This window comes from Sardina pilchardus, chromosome 5 (assembly GCF_963854185.1).
Source record: "Sardina pilchardus chromosome 5, fSarPil1.1, whole genome shotgun sequence".
In the NCBI taxonomy this organism is placed as follows: domain Eukaryota; kingdom Metazoa; phylum Chordata; class Actinopteri; order Clupeiformes; family Clupeidae; genus Sardina; species Sardina pilchardus.
The window spans coordinates 19125495-19147156 of record NC_084998.1 but is presented as its reverse complement, the minus strand read 5'-3'; the positions used below and the strand labels follow the sequence as shown (position 1 = coordinate 19147156).

Here is a 21662-nt window from a genome sequence, read left to right as displayed (position 1 = left end):
ATTTGGGCCACTTGCTTGCAGTCTGAACAGGGTCATAGAGGAGTAGAATGGAGCACTGACCATTTGGCTGGTATAGACTGACACAAGGTTAGATCAACGATGAGATGACATGACACATAAACAAGCCTATGGTCATGAGTCTTGGGTATCCTGTGGTATATACAGACCCAGTAGACCCAGTAGTGCTTTATGTTGCCATATTTTGTACTGTTTAACTCTTCATATAATGCTTGCTGACCGTTGGACATGTAAATAGCAGTGCAGATCTAGTGAGTGTCCTAGAGCCACACATTTTCTTGTAGTCACAACTTCGGTTGCTGCTTGTGCTATACAGTGGGGCTAATAAGTATTTGCAAAAGTGCTAAAGTTGACTAAAAAGAGGAATATAAAAATCATATTTTGGAAATTGATCTTAATGCTTGAATTAAACAAATGAGTAAAAATACAACCTTTAAGGACACCAATTTTCTTGTGAATGAAGATTGTATAGTAAATAAATAAATGTTTTAGCTTAAAACACAGAGTATTTGCACCCCAATGTTAAATTCCCATAGAGGCAGGCAGATTTATTTTTAAAGGCCAGCTATTTCATGAATCCAGGATACTATGCATGCTGATAAAATTCCCTCGGCCTTTGGAATTAAAATAGCCCCACGTCATCACATACCCTTCACCATACCTATAGAACTATATTGTGTGGCGCAGTAATATCAGAGAGGGTTAAAGCGGAGCTAGATAGCGGATAGTAATGAAGGATCTTTGGTATTATCCTCACTGCACTTTCAGTTTCACTTTGGAGTGAGGATATTACTGCGCAGAGTCTAAGTGCTCCCAATGTTATTCCGCCACACAATATAGTTATCCCTTTTGCCTGCTTAGAAATGTACCACGTTTTATTTTGTCTCACCATACTTGGTCGTGTGACTACTCGTGTAACTGTATTTTAATAGGGAAAACATGGAGGTGTTTGGTCGCTTCTAACTTCATCTCTGTTTGGATCCTTATGAATGCATTGGGCTAGCTTAATGCTATCAAAGTTGCGCCGCGCGCCAGAGCTAGTGAGTGCACGCATTGAAACGTGAGAGGTATGTACTGTATATCAACTCCTCTTAATTAAGGGAATAACATAGTTTAATATGAAAAAACGGTGAAGTGTTTCTTTAAGTTCAGTGCAGTTATGCAAGTTAAGTGATGACAACATTAAAAGGAAGCCGATGTTTAGCGATCATGAAATAATACAATGCACAATGTCAACAAGCAGGAAACAAGTAGGAGAGTTTAAGCGGCTGGCGTGAAAGTGAAAGTAGACATTCGAAAGGCCAACGAAAGTTAAGGTTGCTTTTGATGTAGTACAACGACGCAAAACTGGAGGTCTAATTAGCGATTCTGTTATATTTGAAAGATTCTCTTATACTGTAGATGCATTCAACAGCAAACCACATTTAACACCTGATTTTACAAGGCGGAAATATTTAGGCGCAAAATAGACGTGCGCATTTTACGCTTCTCCTCCCATCTTTTTACACGAACCTCCTACTATCATCTGACACTTCCATAAATCCATATGCATGAGACGGAAAAGCGCAATTTGCCATTCGCAGCTCTGGGCCTTCACCTCATTGCGGCCTGTTTATACATACCTCGCCATCTTTATATGCGCACGATGCGAAACAAATACGCCTGAAGTGGGCGCAAAAGCGTTAGTACATCTGCCCCATGGTGTTTGTTTCAGTTTGCCTATTAGCCTGTTTGATGCTCATTGAGCTCAATGCAAATCAAATCAACTAATAGGCTAACTGAAAAAAAGAACCACCATGGCAATATTTTTTTTAAATTAAGGCATTAAGATCAATTTCTGAATTTATTAGCCCCACTGTCACAGTGCATTTTTGTAAGGTTTTTTTTAATGAGAAATACTGTGGAGTTTGAGAAATTGATATTCACACAGTTTATACAGCATTTATACATATTTACAGTACATACATTTTATGCCTTTGTCTAATTGACATAAGAAAAGGCACACAAAAGTTAATCGATTTCCAAATGAGCAATCTGGCTGTTTGCACTATGGTAACTGCATGAAGTTTTGCAGTTCCTGTTCTTGGCCGATTTGATGACTGATTTTGTTTTGTATTCTGTGAGTGTGTGTTTGTGTTTGTATGTGTGTGAAGTCATGTCAGAAGGCACTGGGGCAGTGTGTGTGAGGAGAATCTCAGACGGCACCCTGCTGTGCTGTGAATGACAGTGAGAGGCCAAAAATTCGGCCTGTCTGCTGGGGTTTGTGTCCTGGCAGATCATACCTCCATCTTTGTGTGAGTGGAGAGACAGAGAGAGAGAGAGAGAGAGAGAGAGAAAACGTGTATATGTATGAATGTTTGAGTACTATGCGTTGTGTGCATAAACTTCTATATGGGCATATTACAGTAGGTTGTATTTCAGTGTGTTGTTTGAAGAAATAACAAACTGGATTTGCCACTATAGCATGAATACATTGCAATGTTTTGGAACATGATAATTGTGTGTGTGAGCTGAGTGGAAGGATTTCCATAGACAATCTTGAGATATAATTGGCAGAAAACATCAAAACACCAAAACACCCCTGCGTTGATCATTTTCCATTTTATTTGCAAAATATGTTACGTATTCACTTGACATGTAGACATTTTGTGATGTACTTGGCATACAAATCTACATTTTTTTTTATTGGATGCAAATTTTCATTTTTCTAGCTGTTATAGTAGGCTATTATTGAAGAAGGCTCTCTCCGCTCAGACTTAAAAGGCTCATATCCCTTAAAAAAAAAAAAAAAAAAAAAAAATGAATGCCTCACATCTCAATAATTAATGAGATATCTGAAGAGCACAAGGTTACTGTATTTTTGAAGTTATTTTAGAATATTGTATTACTCATTTTTGTATTTAGAAAGCATCTGCTGTTTAAGTAGGACGGCAACTTAATTGCTAATTAAACAGCCTATGCTTGAAGATTCCATAAGCTTTTTAACAGATTAATCATTTTAATCAAGGAGAACATTATCATCACCCCATCCCAAATGTATCTCCCTTGCCTCCTTGATGGGATGCAAACAGAGGCAAAGTGGTGGTCTTGCCCACTTTTGCCTTGAGTTTAAAGTCTTTGTTTTTTCCTAGTCGATTCCCAGTATTCCTCCAGTTGGAATTTATTCAAGGCTGAAACATGATATATTTCATGTTTCATATTTTGTTATTTTTTCCGACCCTCTGAGAATGCCCTCCCCCTCCCCTTATATCTTATAATTCTATTCCTGGTGTGTTCTGCGCGGTTGCCTAGCAACACCATTCTCAAAGTTCACCGCATGTCTTTGCTTATACGTTTTACACTGTGAACAAAGTACAGTGAGAAGAAATGGATGGACTGCAGATTGTATAACACATTAAATGCTGATATGACAGTTGAAAGAATAAAGGGGGGGGGGGGCTGGGAGGAGGGTCCAGTCTTCCAGATATCATCTCCATCTCCGCTGGTTGCTAATGGTGGTGTTGCCCGCGCCAAACAGTGCCCAGAGGACATGGGAGAAAAATGAGACCTCACCATAACTGCATATTAAATATTATTTCACTGATAAATAATACAGAGTTCCTTTGGACACCAGCCTCATTGGGCTGTACTCCACCCCACCCCCACAAATGTGGCCTGTTTGTCTTCATACTGTTTGGCCACCTGCAAGTTTTTAACTAAGTTAAAATAAAGAGGAGGGAAATTGGTGGACGCTTTTTTCTTTTCTTTCGGGGAGCTTGTTAGAAGTGAACTCTGAGACGGTCTGAGGGGAAGGTGTAAATGAGGGAGAGTGGCGGCTGCTGCTGCTGCTGCTGCTGCTGCTGCTGGTGGCCTGGGCATTGTTTACTGCCTTGCCTACCCCCTTGCTCTCATTACAGGCCTCCATAGTGTTAGGATGAGTGACCTCCAGGCCTGGGGAAACTCCTTAATCAGCTTTCTGGCCCGAGGCTGTGCTCTCCCCCATTAGCTGATTAACACCCCCCCCCTTCAGAGGCACCGTCATAATTGCAGCAGGCCTGAACTCCCAGAAAAGCTCTCACAGGGCTGGGTGGCACAAGCATCACAGAGGCAATCATTTGATTCAGGACCCGCTGTAGGTCGTGTCTAAGTGATTACAATGTTTTCCAAACATTAGAGGGAACGCATGTGGTTTACATTGGGGATAGTTAGGGAGAGAAATGCCGCACACTTCGAGTTATAAATCAAAACTTTAATGAAGCGATAATGTTTCGGCCTGCTGGCCTTCTTCAGATCGCATTGCATTGGCGATAGACCTTTTCATGCTGTTGAATGGAATGTGTGAGAGGTATGATGCAGAGTAAGAGTATTAGAGAATAAGGTTAGATAAGAAGCCCGGTAAATATGAATCGTGTATTGGATCGTCTTTGGTATTACCATTACTTTTTTGTATGCCACAGACAAGGTCAGGTCATGGGTCAGTTCCTAGAGGATCAGTGTATGGATTGATGTATTGACTCAATATCTTTGGATTTCATTGAACTCTTTTTTTTTTCATTTCAGATCATCAGAAGTTGGATCGAGAGGCCAGGATCTGCCGGTTATTGAAACACCCCAATATAGGTAAGGTCCTACAGAGAGAGGTGCAACTCATAGCCTACTCCTATATCCAATTCTCTCTGTGTGCCTTTTCTCCTACTGTAGCTAGGTATAGAACATCTCTGTTAAAGTAGTTTGCATTTGTGCACATTATCATGAGCTGTTCATTTTACAGTAATGTATGGCCCCTGCTGAAAAAAACAGCCTGACCAGCTAAAGGTGGTTTGCTGGTTGACCAGCTTGTTAACCAGCTTGTTTGACCACCCTTTGATGGTTAACCAGCTAGACCAGCAAAACTCTCGCGAAAACACACCTTCAGCTGGTTTACCCAGCTTATGATGGTAATTCAGCTGGTTTTGATTGTCGTACCACCTTAAGCTGGTCATTAGGGCCCGAGCACCGAGGTGCGGCCGCTGTAGCAGCGGCTGCACCGTAGGTGCAAGGCCCTATTGTTTTTGCTCAGATTATTCTTATTATTATAGTATAATTCTCTTACCAGTAACATTTTTCACCAACTTGGCATGCTCTAAAACTCTTGCAATTTAGCTGGCATATGTAGAATTGCATTTGATACTCAGACACAGAGCTGTGGCCTAGGGTGTGGCTCAGGGACTCTATAGCGCCACCTAGCGCGCCGTCTACTGTGGTTAACACATACATTCACGGAAATGAACCAAATTTGGTGGACATGTGTGTTGTATTATTCTGAACAAGTTTTACATTCAAACTATATAGTGAATCTTAGAAGAATTTGAATTATGTGAGATTTTCTGATTTTTGCACATCATGTATTTTGAAATACTTCTCCTAGACGGTTTATCGAAATTATGTCATTTAAGCACTAAAATGATCTTGAGGGGTTGCCCGAGAGGAATTGCGACCAGATTTTTGAATTTCAAAAGTATATTGAAATGGCGAAGGTTTGAATCTAGGTGTCTTATAAAAGAAACAAAAAGTTGGTGTTATAGGCAGAAAACAGTGACTAATTTGGATGAAATTTTATGGAGCATTAGTTAGTGTGTTTGTAGTGACAGTCATATACAAAGTTTTGAATTTGGTGTTGTTTGTGATTTTTAAAAGCGCATTAATGATTGTGGTGGACACAGTTTTAGCTAAAATATTTTGAAGCGAGTTGATGAATAATAATAATCATATTAACCTATGCTGCAATTTTGACTTTAACCATATTAACAGAAAGTGAGTTATTTAGGTTTTCTTATGAGGATGGCTCTGTGTTACGATCTTTTCTCATCCGCGCCTTCATGTTGGTCCTGTTACACACACACAGAACCACATTTAACCGCACACACATTACACACGCGCAAGCTTTCCAGAGAGTTACGCACACACATGGCATCCCCCTCGACCCCTCTGCCTCCCTCCCTCTCTCTCTTTCTATCTCTCTCTCTATCTTAGCCCCATGCACCCCCCCTCCCTCATTTGCATACCGACCCCCCACACACTCTCTCACCCATCCCCCATGCCTCTCTGGTGGTGGTAAGAAGGCCAACAGATGATAACCCAACTTGAGGATGAGAGAAGGCACCACAATCCTGCAACTTATTTGCCATGTGTGTGTGTGACAACACCTTGGTTAATAGATCTTAAACTTTCCTTAATATTAGACAATGATTAAAGAAGGCTTAAGAACGCTCTGTCGGGTTGTCTGTTGTGGTTGACACATACATTCACAAAAATGAACCAAATTTGATGGGCTTGTATGTTATTGCTATCTCTAGTCAGAGACAGAGCTCTGGCCTAGGGTGTGGCTAAGGGACTCTATAGCGCCACCTAGCGCATTGCCTGTTGTGGTTGACACATACATTCACGAAAATTAACCAGATTTGATGGGCTTGTGTGTTATCCCTATTGCTAGTCAGAGACAAACTCTGGCCAAAGGTGTGGCTTAGGGACTCTATAGCGCCACCTAGAGCATTGTTTGTTGTGGTTGACACAAACATTCACAAAAATGAACCAAATTTGGTGGGCTTGTGTGTTATTGCTGCCGCTAGATAAAAACAGAGCTCTTGCCTCGGGTGTGGCTTAGGGACTCTATAGCGCCACCTAGCGCATTGCCTGTTGTGGTTGACACGTACATTCACGAAAATTAACCAAATTTGATGGGCTTGTGTGTTATTCCTATTGCTAGTCAGAGACAGAGCTCTGGCCAAAGGTCTGACTTAGGGACTCTATAGCGCCACCTAGAGCATTGTTTGTTGTGGCTGACACAAACATTGACAAAAATGAACCACATTTGGAGGGCTTGAGTGTTATTGCTGCCCCTAGATAAAGACAGAGCTCTGGCCTCGGGTGTGGCTTAGGGACTCTATAGCGCCACCTAGCGCATTGTCTGTTGTGGTTGATACATTCACGAAAATGAGCCACATTTGGTGGGCATGTGTGTTATTGCTACCGCTAGTCAGGGATAGAGCTCTGGCCTAGGGTGTGGCTTAGGGACTCTATAGCGCCACCTAGCACATTGTCTGTTGTGGTTGACACATACATTGATGAAAATGAACCACATTTGGTGGGCTTCTGTGTTATTGCTATCGCTAGACAGAGACAGAGCTCTGGTCTAGGGTGTGGCTTAGGGATTCTATAGCGCCACCTAGTGCATAGTTTGTTGAGGTTGACACATACATTCATGAAAATGAACCAAATTTGGTGGACTTGTGCGTCATTGCTATCGTTAGTCAGAGACAGAGCTCTGGCATAGGGTGCGGCTTAGGGACTCTATAGCGCCACATAGCATGTTGTCTGTTGTGATTGAAACATATATTCACAAAAAATAACCAAATTTAGTGGGCATGTGTGTTGCTCAGGCACATGGCCACCAAACCACACATGTTGCTTTGTTAGATCCCGAAATGTCACACGTCCGCACCGCAGGTGCTCGGGCCCGCCATCGCCGCTTGCGGCTATATTTTTAGTTGGTGTTGCTGGTCTACATTGCTGGTTTTTACTGGCCACGCCAGCTTATGTTGGTCATTATAGAAAACCAGCTTGACCATCTTTGTCAAGCTGGACAGGCTGGTCACCAGCATGACCATCTTAAACCAGCTGTATCCCAAACGACAGGCTGGTCACACCAGCACGACCAGCTTCCTCAGATGGTCACGCCAGCATGTCTAGCTGGTGGCCTAACCAGCTACACCAGCAAAGACCAGCAATAATAACTGTGTTTTGGGCAAAGACCAGCTAAAACCAGCTAAAACCAGCTACCAGCCTAAGCTGGTTTCTTGCTGTTTTTTTCAGCAGGCGCCTACAAACAGCCTCTCTTTTGCATTTATGCATTCAGCTCTCTGTGCACTATTGTAAATGCACACCAAAATGTGCTCAAATAACTTTAGGAAAATGTAGTATCCTTTTAAGACATCTGTCAGAGTCGTACTTAGCATGAACTTCTCCCATGAAAGATTAACTACGAAGAAAAGGCCGATAGCCATTCTGTACGTCAGAAATAGGTTCAACTGAAGTTGGAAATCCTATGGTTCTTGGTAGACCTTGCCTATTAGAGACAGGATATATGTATTCTTAAGCACTTTAAATGCTACAGTTAAAGCTTTATTAATGTCGGCTGATGCATTTAATTGCGTTGGTTAATTGTACATAATCTGAAAGCATACATCCTATTCATTTGAGAAAAGGCTTTGAAGCCTATGAAACCTCAACCTATGAGGAGCATTAAGGCTTAAAAGGGGTGTGTGGGAGTGTAGGAAGTCTTAAGTAAACGCTGGATGTCACAAGGAGTTCGCTCGAGGAACGTGTGTGATATACTGATGAACAGGCTACGGGGCACTTTTCTTAGCCCACTGCCACTTTAATAATGCAGATCCCTCTGTGGCACAGACAAGATGGTTGCATTATTAATCAGAGAAATTCACACTCTTTTCTCGGAGAAGGGAAACCTGCCACGGCTGATCTTTGCCAAAACAAGCTAGCATTACATTAAGAGTGTAAGGGCTGAGAAAAGACAAGTGAGAGGAAGGATCTGAGATCAGCTCACACAAAATGACAAGTGGGGGGGGGGGGGGGGGGTGGTTGAAACCGAGAAATAGCACGAGTTGAGCACAGAATGACTAATTGGGAGAAAAAGGGCAAAGTAAAATACGCAACAGCTGAGTGACTGAGTTTTACCTCTCTCGGTTGGTGCATAGTAAAGGAATACGTTTACTAGACTGCTTCTTTGAAGGCTTGGCCCTTTGGCTGTGTGAACGCTTAAAAACCTTGAGGGACGTAAACCGGCTCTGACTTGAGCTCAGCAGTCTGGGAGATTGTGTAATCTGTCAAGGGCTCCCCTGTTAATAGTGATATATCATAGTGTTCAGCTTAAACATATCAGATGGATCTGAGGCACTCTTGCCGTAGGACTGTTTTCCATGCTGTAAATCTCAAGGTCACGGGAGAGGATGCCTCTGTCAGAGGTGTAATATAGTGGTTTGCAATGCCAGTATCTGTCCCATTGGTAAGGCTCTTAACCCCAAAAGTCCACTAGTTTTCTTTAGTGACCAGATATGATGCAAACGGCTAATATTTGCAGCGTGTAATGATATGTAAATAGATTTTTGATATAAGGAACTCCTTATGTCGATAAGGACCTTTGATGAATTGAATCTTCAGATTTAGATACATAGAATATTTATTTTATATTGCTTTCTTTTATTTATTCTTTTTACTTTAACTTTATATTGCTTAGCCTACTTTTATTTGTTTATCTCTTAGTCACTCGTTTTCAGTGATCTATCCAAATATTGCCAGTAGCTCTTGCTTGTATTGGTAATGGCTTTGTGCCAGATCTAGAATCCCATTTCAGAACAGAGTAAAGGCAAGAGTTCCTATCAGGTAGTGTTAAAAGCTGTTACTCTGAAATGTCCTCACTACTGTGTAGGTATTCCGTTGGCAAGGTGCTAAACTTGACCTTTTGACGGCTCTGTCTGACATCTGTTTGAGAGACCCTGTTCCACCTACAATCAAGCCATGTTTTAATCCCCTGACTGATTTCTGTGTTTTTCTATGTGATGGTGGTGATGCTGTGAAGTGTCGTCTCTTACGGGCAGTTAGAACGGGCAGTTGTCTCTAACGGGCAGTTAGACGGGCAGTTGTCTCTAACGGGCAGTTAGAACCTTCTCAGCTCTCTGATTTCATGCCCCTCCCTGCCACTGGAGTGCACTTTCATCCTGGCACTGATGACATCACACAGGCTCACACACAGGTCACTCCCCTTCAAATGGACCCACACAAAAAGTTTGTATTATTAACTAAAGGAGACAGCGATGGCATCAATAGGATGTCTCTTGTTTACAGTGTCTCTGATTTAAAGAATGACACGCTACTGTTAAAAAGGACAAACCCGGGGTGGGTTGTTAGTGTGGAGTCCTCGTGTCTAAACTGTTGTGTAATTGTGCAGGTCTACATTTAGGCCTGCGTCCCTGTCCAAGGTTTATGCATCACGGCCTGGCGAGAGAGGGAGTGTGTGTGTGTGCTGACTCCATTTGTTTATTGGCACATTCTGTCAAAAGCGGTCCCTCTCAGTGGCAACTGATGGTATTTAATTGTCGAGTAGCCAGCGCCCACCCACGCCCGTCCAGGAGATGTGAACCAACATGTCGGATGAGCTGGCCCGTGTTCATGCTGGACCAGGTGCAAGGTGCCAGAGGCACGGTGCCAGTTTTTATGTGGTTCATTTGGAGAACAGCATGTCAATGAGGTTGGCACCCGGCAGTCTGTGATCAAAGCGAAAGCTCTACATACCCCCATTGCCATGCTTTGATTTGCTAGCTAAAAATGACACAGTTTTGTTCCTCTCAAGACATCCAGATAAAGGATTTCATATCGTATCGCATTCTCTAAGTCTGGGCGGCTAATGCATAGCAACAGAAATTCTTTTAATAGATCAGATACCAGAGTCTTAGCCACTGTGCATCTTATGAACATTTCATGTATGTTTATTTAAAATAAGAAAAAAGAGACCAGCAAATTAGCCCCAGATTATAATAGCGGAGACCAAGAGGCTCAGACAAACATAAATGGCACAGAGAACTGATACCAAGATGCATAAAATGGTGAACAGATGCACTTTCATCATCTTTGTCTTGTTCTTGTCTGAAGTTGCCTTTTTAGTGAAATAACCCACTCCTATTCCTGGTCATGACTATTACTGATGATGAAGAGTGATGTGTCCTGTTAACATGCAAAGAACAAACAGAATATGTACAGCTTTGCATTGAATCACATGTTAAATGGATTTGATGCATCATAATTTGCATGTCAGTACATGTTATGCATGTGTTTGTGTATTTGCTTTAGTCTATACTGTATGTTGCTGTTGTAGGATCTGTGTGATTATCGCTATCAGTAGCCTATACATTATTTCTTGTGCTCTCTGTGTTTGAAATGTCCACCTTTTCTCCACCATAATAATGACTAGGCTAGAATACAATAGAATACAATAGAATACAATGGCTAGAATAGAAGACAGCTGGTTTGTTTAGGTAAGGAGGAGGAGCATGTGACATGGCAGGATCTGCCCATTGTTTGAGTGAGGCCTGCAAATCATCAGCACACACAAAAAAAGGATTTCCTTATGTTGTCCCGTTTCATTACTTGTTTACACTTGCTTGTATGTAGGAGATCTTTTTGTTGGTACACAACAATCAGTGCGTTGGCTTGGTGGGCTACTGAAGGATCTCTTCACGTTGCTGTTGTGTGTCTGCGGACCGTTGCCTGAGTGGAGCTACCGAGACGAGACGAGACGAGACGAGCTGAAGGTGCGACGTGTGGAGTGACTGTACTTCCCTGCTGATAATTGGCGCGGTGGAGAGCGACTGCTCAGACGTGAAAGAAAGCCTGTCATGTTGCGTGCAGCGCACTCACAAAAGAAAACAAGCACATACTGTACGCAGTCAGGCTGGCCATTCAGAAGGGAAACTCTGGGAGATAAGATATTGACGGACTGGAAGCTTGTCAGACACTGCTTTGAAGTGATTGAAAAGCACTTGTCTTGGAGAGAGCAAAACATGTTTGAGACTGTCTATGTTTATCAGCATGTTGTTGAAATTCTGACAGATTTTCATGGATATGTGTGTCACCAACGTTAACCTTCATTGAGTTACCAATAAATGCAGCGTGTTTATCTTAGTCCATTTGGTTATACACAACCATTCCATTACCTGTACCATGTCATTATAGATGGTAATGACTCTCCCTCGCACCTGTGTTTTAGTAAGCTGTTAATGTTTTTGGGCATGTGCTGTCATACCACTGCCATTCCTGCATAATAGATAGCCCTTCCTATTCTTCTATGAGCATTCCATTGGTCTTCAGCCATATTTGAAATATTCTACGGCTTTAAGGCTTTTGAGGATGAGGGGTGTATTTTGTTATGTGGTCTATAATTTAGTTCTTTTTGTATCGCTGTAGGTCGAGAGGATGCTATAGCAAAGGTGATTCTGCAGATCTAATTGCTGCGGAAAACACATAGAGCATAAACTAGCTCTTGCGGTCTTATGTAATTTTTGCACCGGTTGCTATGCATTGGCTTTGGCAAGTTGGAGCTATCTAAACAGCAGCCTTTCCTCTTGTTCCCTCCAATCTCAGCACCCACACACAGACATGCATGAGTCCTCTCTCTCTCTCTCTCTCTCTCTCTCTCTCTCTCTCTCTCTCTCTCTACCTCTCTGAGTGCACACACACACCCACACACACTTGCATACAGCCCATCATAACACTTTGCATGGTGGGAAGAGGGAAGGGGGTGGACGGTTGGTGGGCTAAATTGTGCAAAGGATTATTTATTCTTTTTGCACAGGTCTCTCTACATTCATAAACTGTGTCTCTTTACAAGACTGGCTGTTTGTACAATGGTGGATAGTGATGGACGTGAGCAACTCTAACCAGCTAGTTGTTCTTCAAGCATATGAGATGCTTGTTAGCCTGTGACAGCATGTTACATGTCTTGAATATCCCCTTGGGGATCAATAAAGTATCTATCTATCTATCTATCTATCTATCTGTCTATCTGTCTATCTATCTATCTATCTACAGTATATTTTGTGACTTTCATAATCATCATAAATAACCTATAAGCTATCTCTGCCCCCCTGCCTTTCTTTCCTCTCTGTAGTGCGCCTCCATGACAGCATCTCAGAAGAGGGCCACCATTATCTGATATTTGATCTGTGAGTTTCTTTATGTTGGAATGCACATTCAAAAATTGTAATCTCTGTGTCTAAATGAGCTGTGATTCAGAATTTAGGAAGAATTGAAAGAAGTCTTCAAGTTCATTTGATATTTGCACACATGTTTGAATTCAATCTTGAAAGCTGTTTTTGTAAAAGCACATTTTAAAGCAAAGCTATACCCTGGAATTACGAGCATTCCTGCTGAACTTATTTGTACTCTGACACTTTTCATTACTCAAACATGCTCAACACACTTTGATCAAAATGTCTTCTTCATTTATTTGGAGACTCAGACTCTCATTTTCCAAAAGTTATTATTTTGCCTTTGTGTGGGGGAAAAAAACGTATCATGTTGACAAAGGCATTCCGAAAGCTGTGATGAGAAACAGCACAGCGAGGAAAGTAATCAAAAAGACACAACAAGAAAATTCTGTCAAGGGCCCCACATCCTTCAACTTGACAGGAGGTTTAAACTCTGAAACACACATAGACCCTTTGTGGATGATTACCCACTTAATCTCCAAACATACAGTACCCTGTAGAATCAGATAAATATTAGCGCACCCATCATAAGACAGTCAAGTCATGTCGCTGTTTTGTACTTCATATTGACATACTGTAGTTTAATTCAAAGAAACAAGATGACTTGACTGGGTTATGTTCAACACGCTTTAAAAAAGCGAAACAAAAAAAACATTGTAAGGCATAGTCACAGACCATGAACTGAGATAGATCTGCCTGACCTGAGTCATGATATCTGTCTCATGCCGGTTCCTGTGGAGTCACACGTGTGTTTTTTTCCCACCAGAGTGACAGGTGGGGAGCTCTTTGAGGACATAGTGGCCCGTGAGTACTACAGCGAAGCTGACGCAAGGTAAGGAGATGAAGACGAATGTTCTGCTGCGATCACATAACTGGCACGTACAACAGCAAAGCAGTATCTAAGGGTAAAGACATGGGACATTTTTGGCTGACAGGTGTCCCTTCCCATTTTGACAGGTGTCCCCATTCTTACAGTACATGCAGTACTTTTTCAAGCTAAAGAGGACTTTGTCTGGTTGAGTAGTTTAAGTTATTTACTTCTGTAATACTTCCCTATACCATTTGAAGGAAGCACATCTCAAGCAAAGGAAAGGTTTCACACTGTAACATATGTGCGGAGAGAAGTAAGATCAATGCAGCACGTTTGTATGCTCAAAGTATTAGTTGGTATCACAAACCAACCAGAAATGATCATCAAAAATCATTATAGCACACAAAATGATAGAGAGACTCAAAAGGTACGGTAAATGCAAAAAGGGAGACTAAAACAGAGCAGCTGACGAGATCAGTATCACCTGCCACTGTCTACTGCTGACCATCTAATAAACCACTCCATAGAGGCTTTGGTATCACATGAAAAGAAACCTGAAAACACACTATCTACAATTACTGCCCTATTCCTATACAGAACAAGTATAAAACTTTTAGTGTCAACAATTATTCTAAGCATCAGAGGATGCGTAGCACTATGTCTGACCTATACCCATACCATTTTAACAGGTTACACAATAATTGGACGTTTTTTACAATGTATGCATCAGTAAGGTCAGTATGTAGCAAGTAAGACCAAAGTAGCAGTCCAGCATCAATTAGCTTTGGAGGCTGTGGACGGCTGCCTGTTTTTTGTGCCCAAAATACCTCCACAGAGGTGAAGGCAAGGCTAGGCATTGATCTTTGGTCTCTGATATCCTCTGATTCCCCCACAGCATTCCACAACGAGCTAATGAATGATTTCAAATGGGAGCAGTAGCCCACCACCACCACCACCACCACCACCACCGCACACCTTCCGCCACAGCCACCAGGCCACAGAGCAATCTCTGGATCAGCTAGCGTGGCTGTTTCCTAACGGTCCCTTAGCCTCTGTGGCCCGCGGACGTGCATACCGACAGCACTTACTATCTGTTAATTAGCATCTCACACAGATTTGCCTCCTAAGGTGCGCAATTTCATCATGCACGGCGCCACTGTCGCACCGAATTAGCAGCCTCAGATCATGAATCACATTCCAGAGGAGCACCAGGGGCTGTCGCGCTCGTCCTGAAACCACGACGACGCGCATCTCATCAGAGCTAATTGTCAGTTGTGTATTATTTGTCAGTCAAGTCAGACATTCATGTCCCTCTTGCTAATTGCCCGGCGTGTTCGTCTTCTCTTCTCCCCTATGCAGTCACTGTATTCAGCAGATCCTGGAGGCCGTCTTGCACTGTCATCAGATGGGTGTTGTTCACAGAGACCTCAAGGTAATTATGAATCATTCAAAGTGGAGCAGATACGAAGCGTTGCTTTAAATCTCGAACACATTGCATTCAGTATTAAGCAGCGTTGTAAGCAGATTGTGTGTCATCTCTGGTGCCGCTACGGTGTAACAATAAAAACGTACAAAGGAATCATAATTGCGAACATAAAACATTTAGTCTCTGTTTGACATCTGCTGATGTAAAGCAAGTTTGTGAGTCATATCTAATGCCACCATGGTGTGTAACAATACACCATAAAAAGGAAGCCCAATTGCGCACATAACTCATTTAATCTCTGTCTGGAGTCACCTGATAGTGATACATCTCTTGTTACTCAACTCTCATTATTGTCGGCAATCACATTATGACTGGACTGGCCATTACGGGGCAGTTGAACAGCGTGTCTGAAATGGCTCCCTACTGCTGCGTTACTGCACGGCACACACACACACACACACACACACACACAGAGGATTCTCCACACCACTGCAGTAGGGAGGCAGGTGATGAGTGGATAATTAGGACATGGCCACGAGCACATCCCCCACACTCTACAGCACCCACTATTATCACCCCCCTCCCCCCTCCCCCCACACACCCACCCACCCTCATCCCACACGCTACATCCCACTATTACCACCCCGGCGCCCCAACCCTCATCCACCCTCTCACGGCCCAGAAAAGGTCACGACACCGTGTGAAATCCCGGGCTGGTTGTTGTTGCTCACACTAATATTCCGGCTGCTTCAGCTCTCGATGACGTGGCTGCGGCGGCGGCGGCATTAGCGACTGTAGCGTGGTGGTCGCACTCTGGGGACGCGGCGACCACCTCGCTGAAATATGTGTGATAATTACCCAGCGGTTAAGAGTGTGCGGTGTCGGGCGCAACCGAGCGAGCGCAGCGCACGCACGCGCGTGGGCTGGAGATGGATCTGCCGCTGCCAATACTCCCACGCGAATTTCGCCCGCCTGAAAAGCAGCCCGCGGGCCGGAGAGAGAGATCGCGGAGAATAGCGCGCAGCCCTGCAGGAGATGGAGCCTCCACCTCCCCGATGCCATCGTTAACGGCAACGAGCAAACTGTGGAGGTGATGCAACATGTGATTGTGACGGTGGAGAAAGCACAAAAGCAGTCAGATGTGTTGCTCTCTGTGAGAGAACACTGTCCAACCATCACACATGAACTGTTTCTCTTCCACTCACGATGAGTGATCCCATTCACTGTGTCCTATAGGGTTTACGCGACGGGTTACTGTGGGCTTTACTTCACTGCGTGCTGTGCGTGTTTCACTAATTCACAAATTGGGATAAATGGCCATGATAGATGAGACCAAATTTCCCTCATGGCATCAAAAGAATATACATATACTAGATGTATGATGGCCACCAAAAGTTAAAAGTCAATATCATCAGGACAAATAGATAACACAACTTGCCCTCTGGTTTAAAATCACTCCACACCTTACTGATATAAAATGTCCAATGCAGCACATCCCTAGTCTATTATCAGATGGAATATTATTGCTCTGTGGGCATTATGTTTCAGCCTCAGGTAAGCCAAATGTAAAAGTGTGGATGCCTCAATATTATTGTAATCTGCTGGTAAGTAATCACACGGTTCTTGCGTAATGCTAATATGTTGATCTGTTGATGCCTCTGTATATTCCGCCCCCTCAGCTCCACACGTAAACACTCACAGCTTGCACTATCTGCCACCTTACTGCTCTAACTGCTTAAACATACGGTGCACACAGACTGTCCTCTCCCATCTTATTTGTTTTTTGTAAACACACACACACACACACACACACACAGAGGAGACACACACACACACACACAGACGCACACACACACACACACACACACACACACACACACACACACACACACACACACACACACACACACACACACACACACACAGATGCTTACAGAGAGAGAGAGAGAGAGAGAGAGAGAGCAAGAGAGAGAAATAAAGAGAAAGATCAGTGCTTCATTCAGTACATTTTCATATATTGAAGCTGATATAGACATGGGTAAATTGGAAGCTAAGTCTGATACATGGTGTGTGTGTGTGTGTGTGTGTGTGTGTGTGTGTGTGTGTGTGTGTGTGTGTGTGTGTGTGTGTGTGTGTGTGTGTGTGTGTGTGTGTGTGTGTGTGTGTGTGTGTGTGTGTGTGTGTGTGTGTGTGTGTGTGTGTGTGTGTGTGTGTGTGTAGGGGGTGGGCAACAAGTCATCTGAAGCATTGCCTTATGAAAGGAGAGTGGAAGAGTGGAAGATTTTTTTCATTTGTTCATTTCATCCATGTGAGACGGAGGAGTCTGTGTGGGAGGGAGGATTTTTCAGAGCTGTTAACCGCTGCAATGACATTAACTCTCACTTCCATTCAGTGAGAAGCACAGCCATTAAGCATGTCTGCATAGAAGCCTCCATCTTTCTCCCTGTCTCGTTCTCTGTCTTTCTCTTTCTTCTTCAGCATCCTTATTTTCTCTCTGATGCTCCATGTCTCTCTTTCTCTCTCTTGTTCTTCTTCAATATCCTCTCATCTCTTCTCTAATGTTCAGTGTCTCTCCCTCTTTTTCTCTTTCTCTTTCTCTTTCCCTTTCTCTTGCTCTGTCTTTCTCTTCTTCAATATCCTCATCTCTTCTCTAATGCCCAATGTGTCTCTTTCTTTCTCTCTCTCTCTCTTTTTGTTTCCTGATCTCCCCTCTGACCCTCCACATCTCTCTCTCTCTGTTCTCTCTCTCTCGCCACCGCCAGCCCGAGAATCTCCTCCTCGCCTCAAAGTCCAAAGGAGCCGCGGTGAAGCTGGCCGACTTTGGCCTGGCTATCGAAGTGGAGGGCGACCAGCAGGCGTGGTTTGGTAATGACTGACCATCACTGTGTCCCCATAGTGTCTATTATAGGCTCAGTAACAGTAGTTTTAACAATATTATTTACACTTTGTTGGTTTTATTGTTTTTTTTTTGGTTGTGATACAGCAACCAGGTGTGTAATTTTGGAAACACACCTGAGCCCCATCTTTGATTGACAGGGATGCTTATGGAGGAAACGAATTGGATTTACTGGCGTCATGAAACAATCTGCAGTTAGATTAATGATGAAAACTGAGTGTGGGAGGGAAGGAGTGGGGGAGAGAGAGAGGGAGGGAGAGCGAGAGAGAGAGAATGGATTTAACAGAGAGATGAGGAGGAAGAGAGAGAGAGAATTGGTTGAACAAATAGAATTCCCTTGTTCCTGCTGCGTCTCTCTCCAGGAGTGTAACATGCAGGCAGCCCTCACAAAAGAGACCCTTACAACAGCACCTCTGGGAAAAGGTTCACAAAAGAGGTTTTATCCGACCAGAGCCTTCTCTGTCCACCAAACAAGAGTGTTATCGACTTAAAGATAAACAAACAAAGAGACCCTGATTGCTGGACAGAAGTCACCAAATCACAGAACAGAGCGGAGAACTGTGTCTGTTCCTGGAGAGATAAGGAAGCAGAAGGAGCAGGGGGACTCTTTTCACACCAGGAGGAGCGCTGCGCTGCGCTGCGTCGGCCGGCAGCGTGCAGGTCACTCTCCTGGCCTCAGGTGGGCAGAGTCCAGCTGTCTTGGCTGCCCAGAGAGGACAGGCTGTGCTGCCACGGCGATCAATGTGAAAAAACACCGAAATTATAGCAATAATAATAATAGGTCGGAGTATTTCCCTAAAAGGAAGAAAAGGGATCGGAAGGAATGCGCTGCTACAAATGCCTTTTTTCCCCTACTACTGCTGCTGCTATTGCTAGTACAGTGCTGTCTACTACTACTACCACACTACTACTACTGCTACTACTACCACACTACTACACACTACTACTCCACTACTCCTACTCCTACTGCTATTATGCCTTGTGCTTCTACCACTGATAATAATGAGGACAATGACAGCAGTGACAAAGACGACGCTGCTGATAATGATGATGGCGATGGTGATGATGATGATGATGATGATGATGATTGAGTTATAATCATTATTTTCCCCCTGTTACTTTGATTATATTGGCAGGTCTCTGTTGGTGTTTGATTGTCTTCTACGTTCACTCCTGTGTGTATCTATCTCCTGGCCAGTGGAGCTTGTTAAATGTAATAAGGGAGTGGCGAGTGGCTGGAGACAGGGCCAGCCGATCACGATCTGTTTTATTTATGAATCCCATTTTCCAAGAGAAATAGAAATGTCACGGGGCTCCATCTACCCTCATTAGTCTAGACGCCTGTGGAGGGTTCCCCGCACACCAGGGCACGGGCAGATCTTTCTTGCCTCCGTCCCTGTGCAAACAAACTGACAGTCACCTTATGATCCCTGTTGTCAGGCTCGAAAGGTCATTCAGGATGAATAATGTTTGACCCATAATACCAATGAATGGGGGATGATGGGCCCCTCTATAGAGTCAGTCCAAATCGTTTTTAGATCTTGATATTTATGATATATACACAGATATGGCACCAGTAGTTACCATCTACATGGGTTACTTTTTAAACATTGTTATGTGTTGTATCCTGATCCATTCCAATTTGCTCCAAAGGAATGAGGTAGTGTTCATAATAATGTTGACAGAATGTTGCTGCTCTGCAGCAGGTTAGTTCTTGTTCCATCAGTATGACCCATAATGACCTCAACTAGACGTGTCCGGCCCACTTTCCGAGACCTCTTAGAAACATTAGTCCACCACAACAAACTTTCATTTTTTTTCAGTGGCCATTAACCGTAATGAGGAGATGTAGATGTTCTTGCACACTAATGGTGATGATGAGAAGAGGGATCAAACACAAAACCATTAGGCACAAAAAAGCATTCTGTTCTGTCTAATTCTCTGGTATCAGGTATCTGAGTATTATACAAGAACACTATGTTAAGAGGGATAATTTGATACACTATATAGACAATAGTATTAGGATGATTGCCATTACACCCACAAGAACTTCAATAACATCTCATTGTAAATCCACAGATATTAATATGGATTGATGTCCATATTAATGGAGTGATGTTTAACTTTAGAGTGATTTTAAAGTGTGGACATTTTTGCCCATTCATTCATTAGAGCATTTGTCGGGTCAGGTACTGACATTGGACAAGCAGGCCTGGCTCACAATCTCTCCTCTAGTGTGTGATGCCATAGACAAACCTGGCTTTGACATGCTACAAATAGTCAGTGGGAACATGTGCATAAGTGTATCTGTGTGTGTGTGTGTGGCCGCAGGATTTGCTGGGACACCTGGATACCTGTCTCCTGAGGTCCTGAGGAAAGACCCATATGGCAAGGCTGTAGACCTGTGGGCGTGTGGTGAGTGCTACACTGTTCTTCATTGCTACATTGTTCTTCGTTTGGAGTGCTTCATTGTTCTACATTTTTATCCTAACTTCATCCCAACCTTATTTACTTACTCAATTTACTTATGTAATCTGTTTTTTATTTTTTATTTGTGGTCACATGTACATATGTATTAGAGAGGAGCCTGCAAGTCTCCACTGAAATGATCGATCAGTTTTCTCTATATTCCTCAGTATAGAGCACCATACTAGATCAGACAAGTACAGCATGAATTAAGAAGGCTGTTACTGAGGTGTTTGTGTGGCTAAACCAGAGGTGCAGGTAGCGCTTGCATGTCTAAACTCATTCCTATTCGAGGTCAGTTGAGCCAAAAGGAAGCACGCTCCAGCTACCCTTGTGTTTACTTCCAGCATTCACTCCAGTGATCCTGGAAATAGATGTGATTTATAAACACGACATGTCGGCATACTAGCAACACACAACCACTGAGAAATAAAGAGTCTGTTATGTTTTGTTGTGTCACGGAATTGCAAACTGTTTTGTCCCTCTGATGATGTGCATCAAAGAAAAAGCTTATTTTTTTTGTCAAAAGGAAGCCCCCCCCACACACACACACCCTCGCCTCAGAATCCCTTTAGAACTGTCATCTTTTGTCCCCATACAAGATGCCTGACGGCCTGTCTGCTCTGTGTAGCGTTAGTGTGCCTGTGAGCGCTGAGAGGCAGAGGGGGCTCATGGGATGCGTACGGAGAGACCGGAGGGTGGAGGAGTGGGAAGCAGACGCGGCTGCTCCACAGCTCCCCTGACTAGAGGCTGGTGCCCTCTAGTGCCCCCAGTGCCACAGGAGCTCACGGCCCGTGGGGCAGCGCCGCTGCCTGGCAGGAGTAGGCTGGCGGCCGTGAACTCTCCACAATGCCACTCTGTTCACAAGACAGTTCTGGATCGTATCGTGGCATACTGTACTATTCACGCAGCACTGAGATTATAGAGGGGATGTTAAAGGTGCTGTCTGTGCTTTTGGTGAAAGTTTAGATGATAGTTGAGCTCAGTGCTTTGCAAGCAGCACAATGGAATAGTGTAAAGCCCACTATATAAGCCTCCTTGTTTCATATTGTCAGATCTAGAACTGTGTGCAAACACAAGAGAGAGAGAGAGAGAGAGAGTGTGTGTGTGTGTGTGTGTGTGTGTGTGTGTGTGTGTGTGTGTGTGTGTGTGTGTGTGTGTATACACAAAACAGACCATATAGAGAAAATGTACTGAATTAGGATTGCCTACTGTACCTTTGAGGGAAATAAAAGGTAGTTAATAAAC

The 21662-nt window shown here is 43.4% G+C and overlaps 1 protein-coding gene across 2 annotated transcripts in view; it reads left to right on the top strand.

Annotated features, from left to right (window-relative positions):
* Positions 1-21662, top strand: part of camk2a (calcium/calmodulin-dependent protein kinase II alpha) — a 47678-nt gene that overhangs the window by 7615 nt on the left and 18401 nt on the right. For both annotated transcript variants that reach the window (XM_062536814.1, XM_062536813.1), the window contains exons 3-8: positions 4558-4617; positions 12716-12770; positions 13582-13647; positions 14986-15058; positions 17815-17917; positions 20280-20363. In XM_062536814.1, the coding sequence (XP_062392798.1) occupies positions 4558-4617; positions 12716-12770; positions 13582-13647; positions 14986-15058; positions 17815-17917; positions 20280-20363 (441 nt within the window). The remainder of the gene's footprint in view (positions 1-4557; positions 4618-12715; positions 12771-13581; positions 13648-14985; positions 15059-17814; positions 17918-20279; positions 20364-21662) is intronic.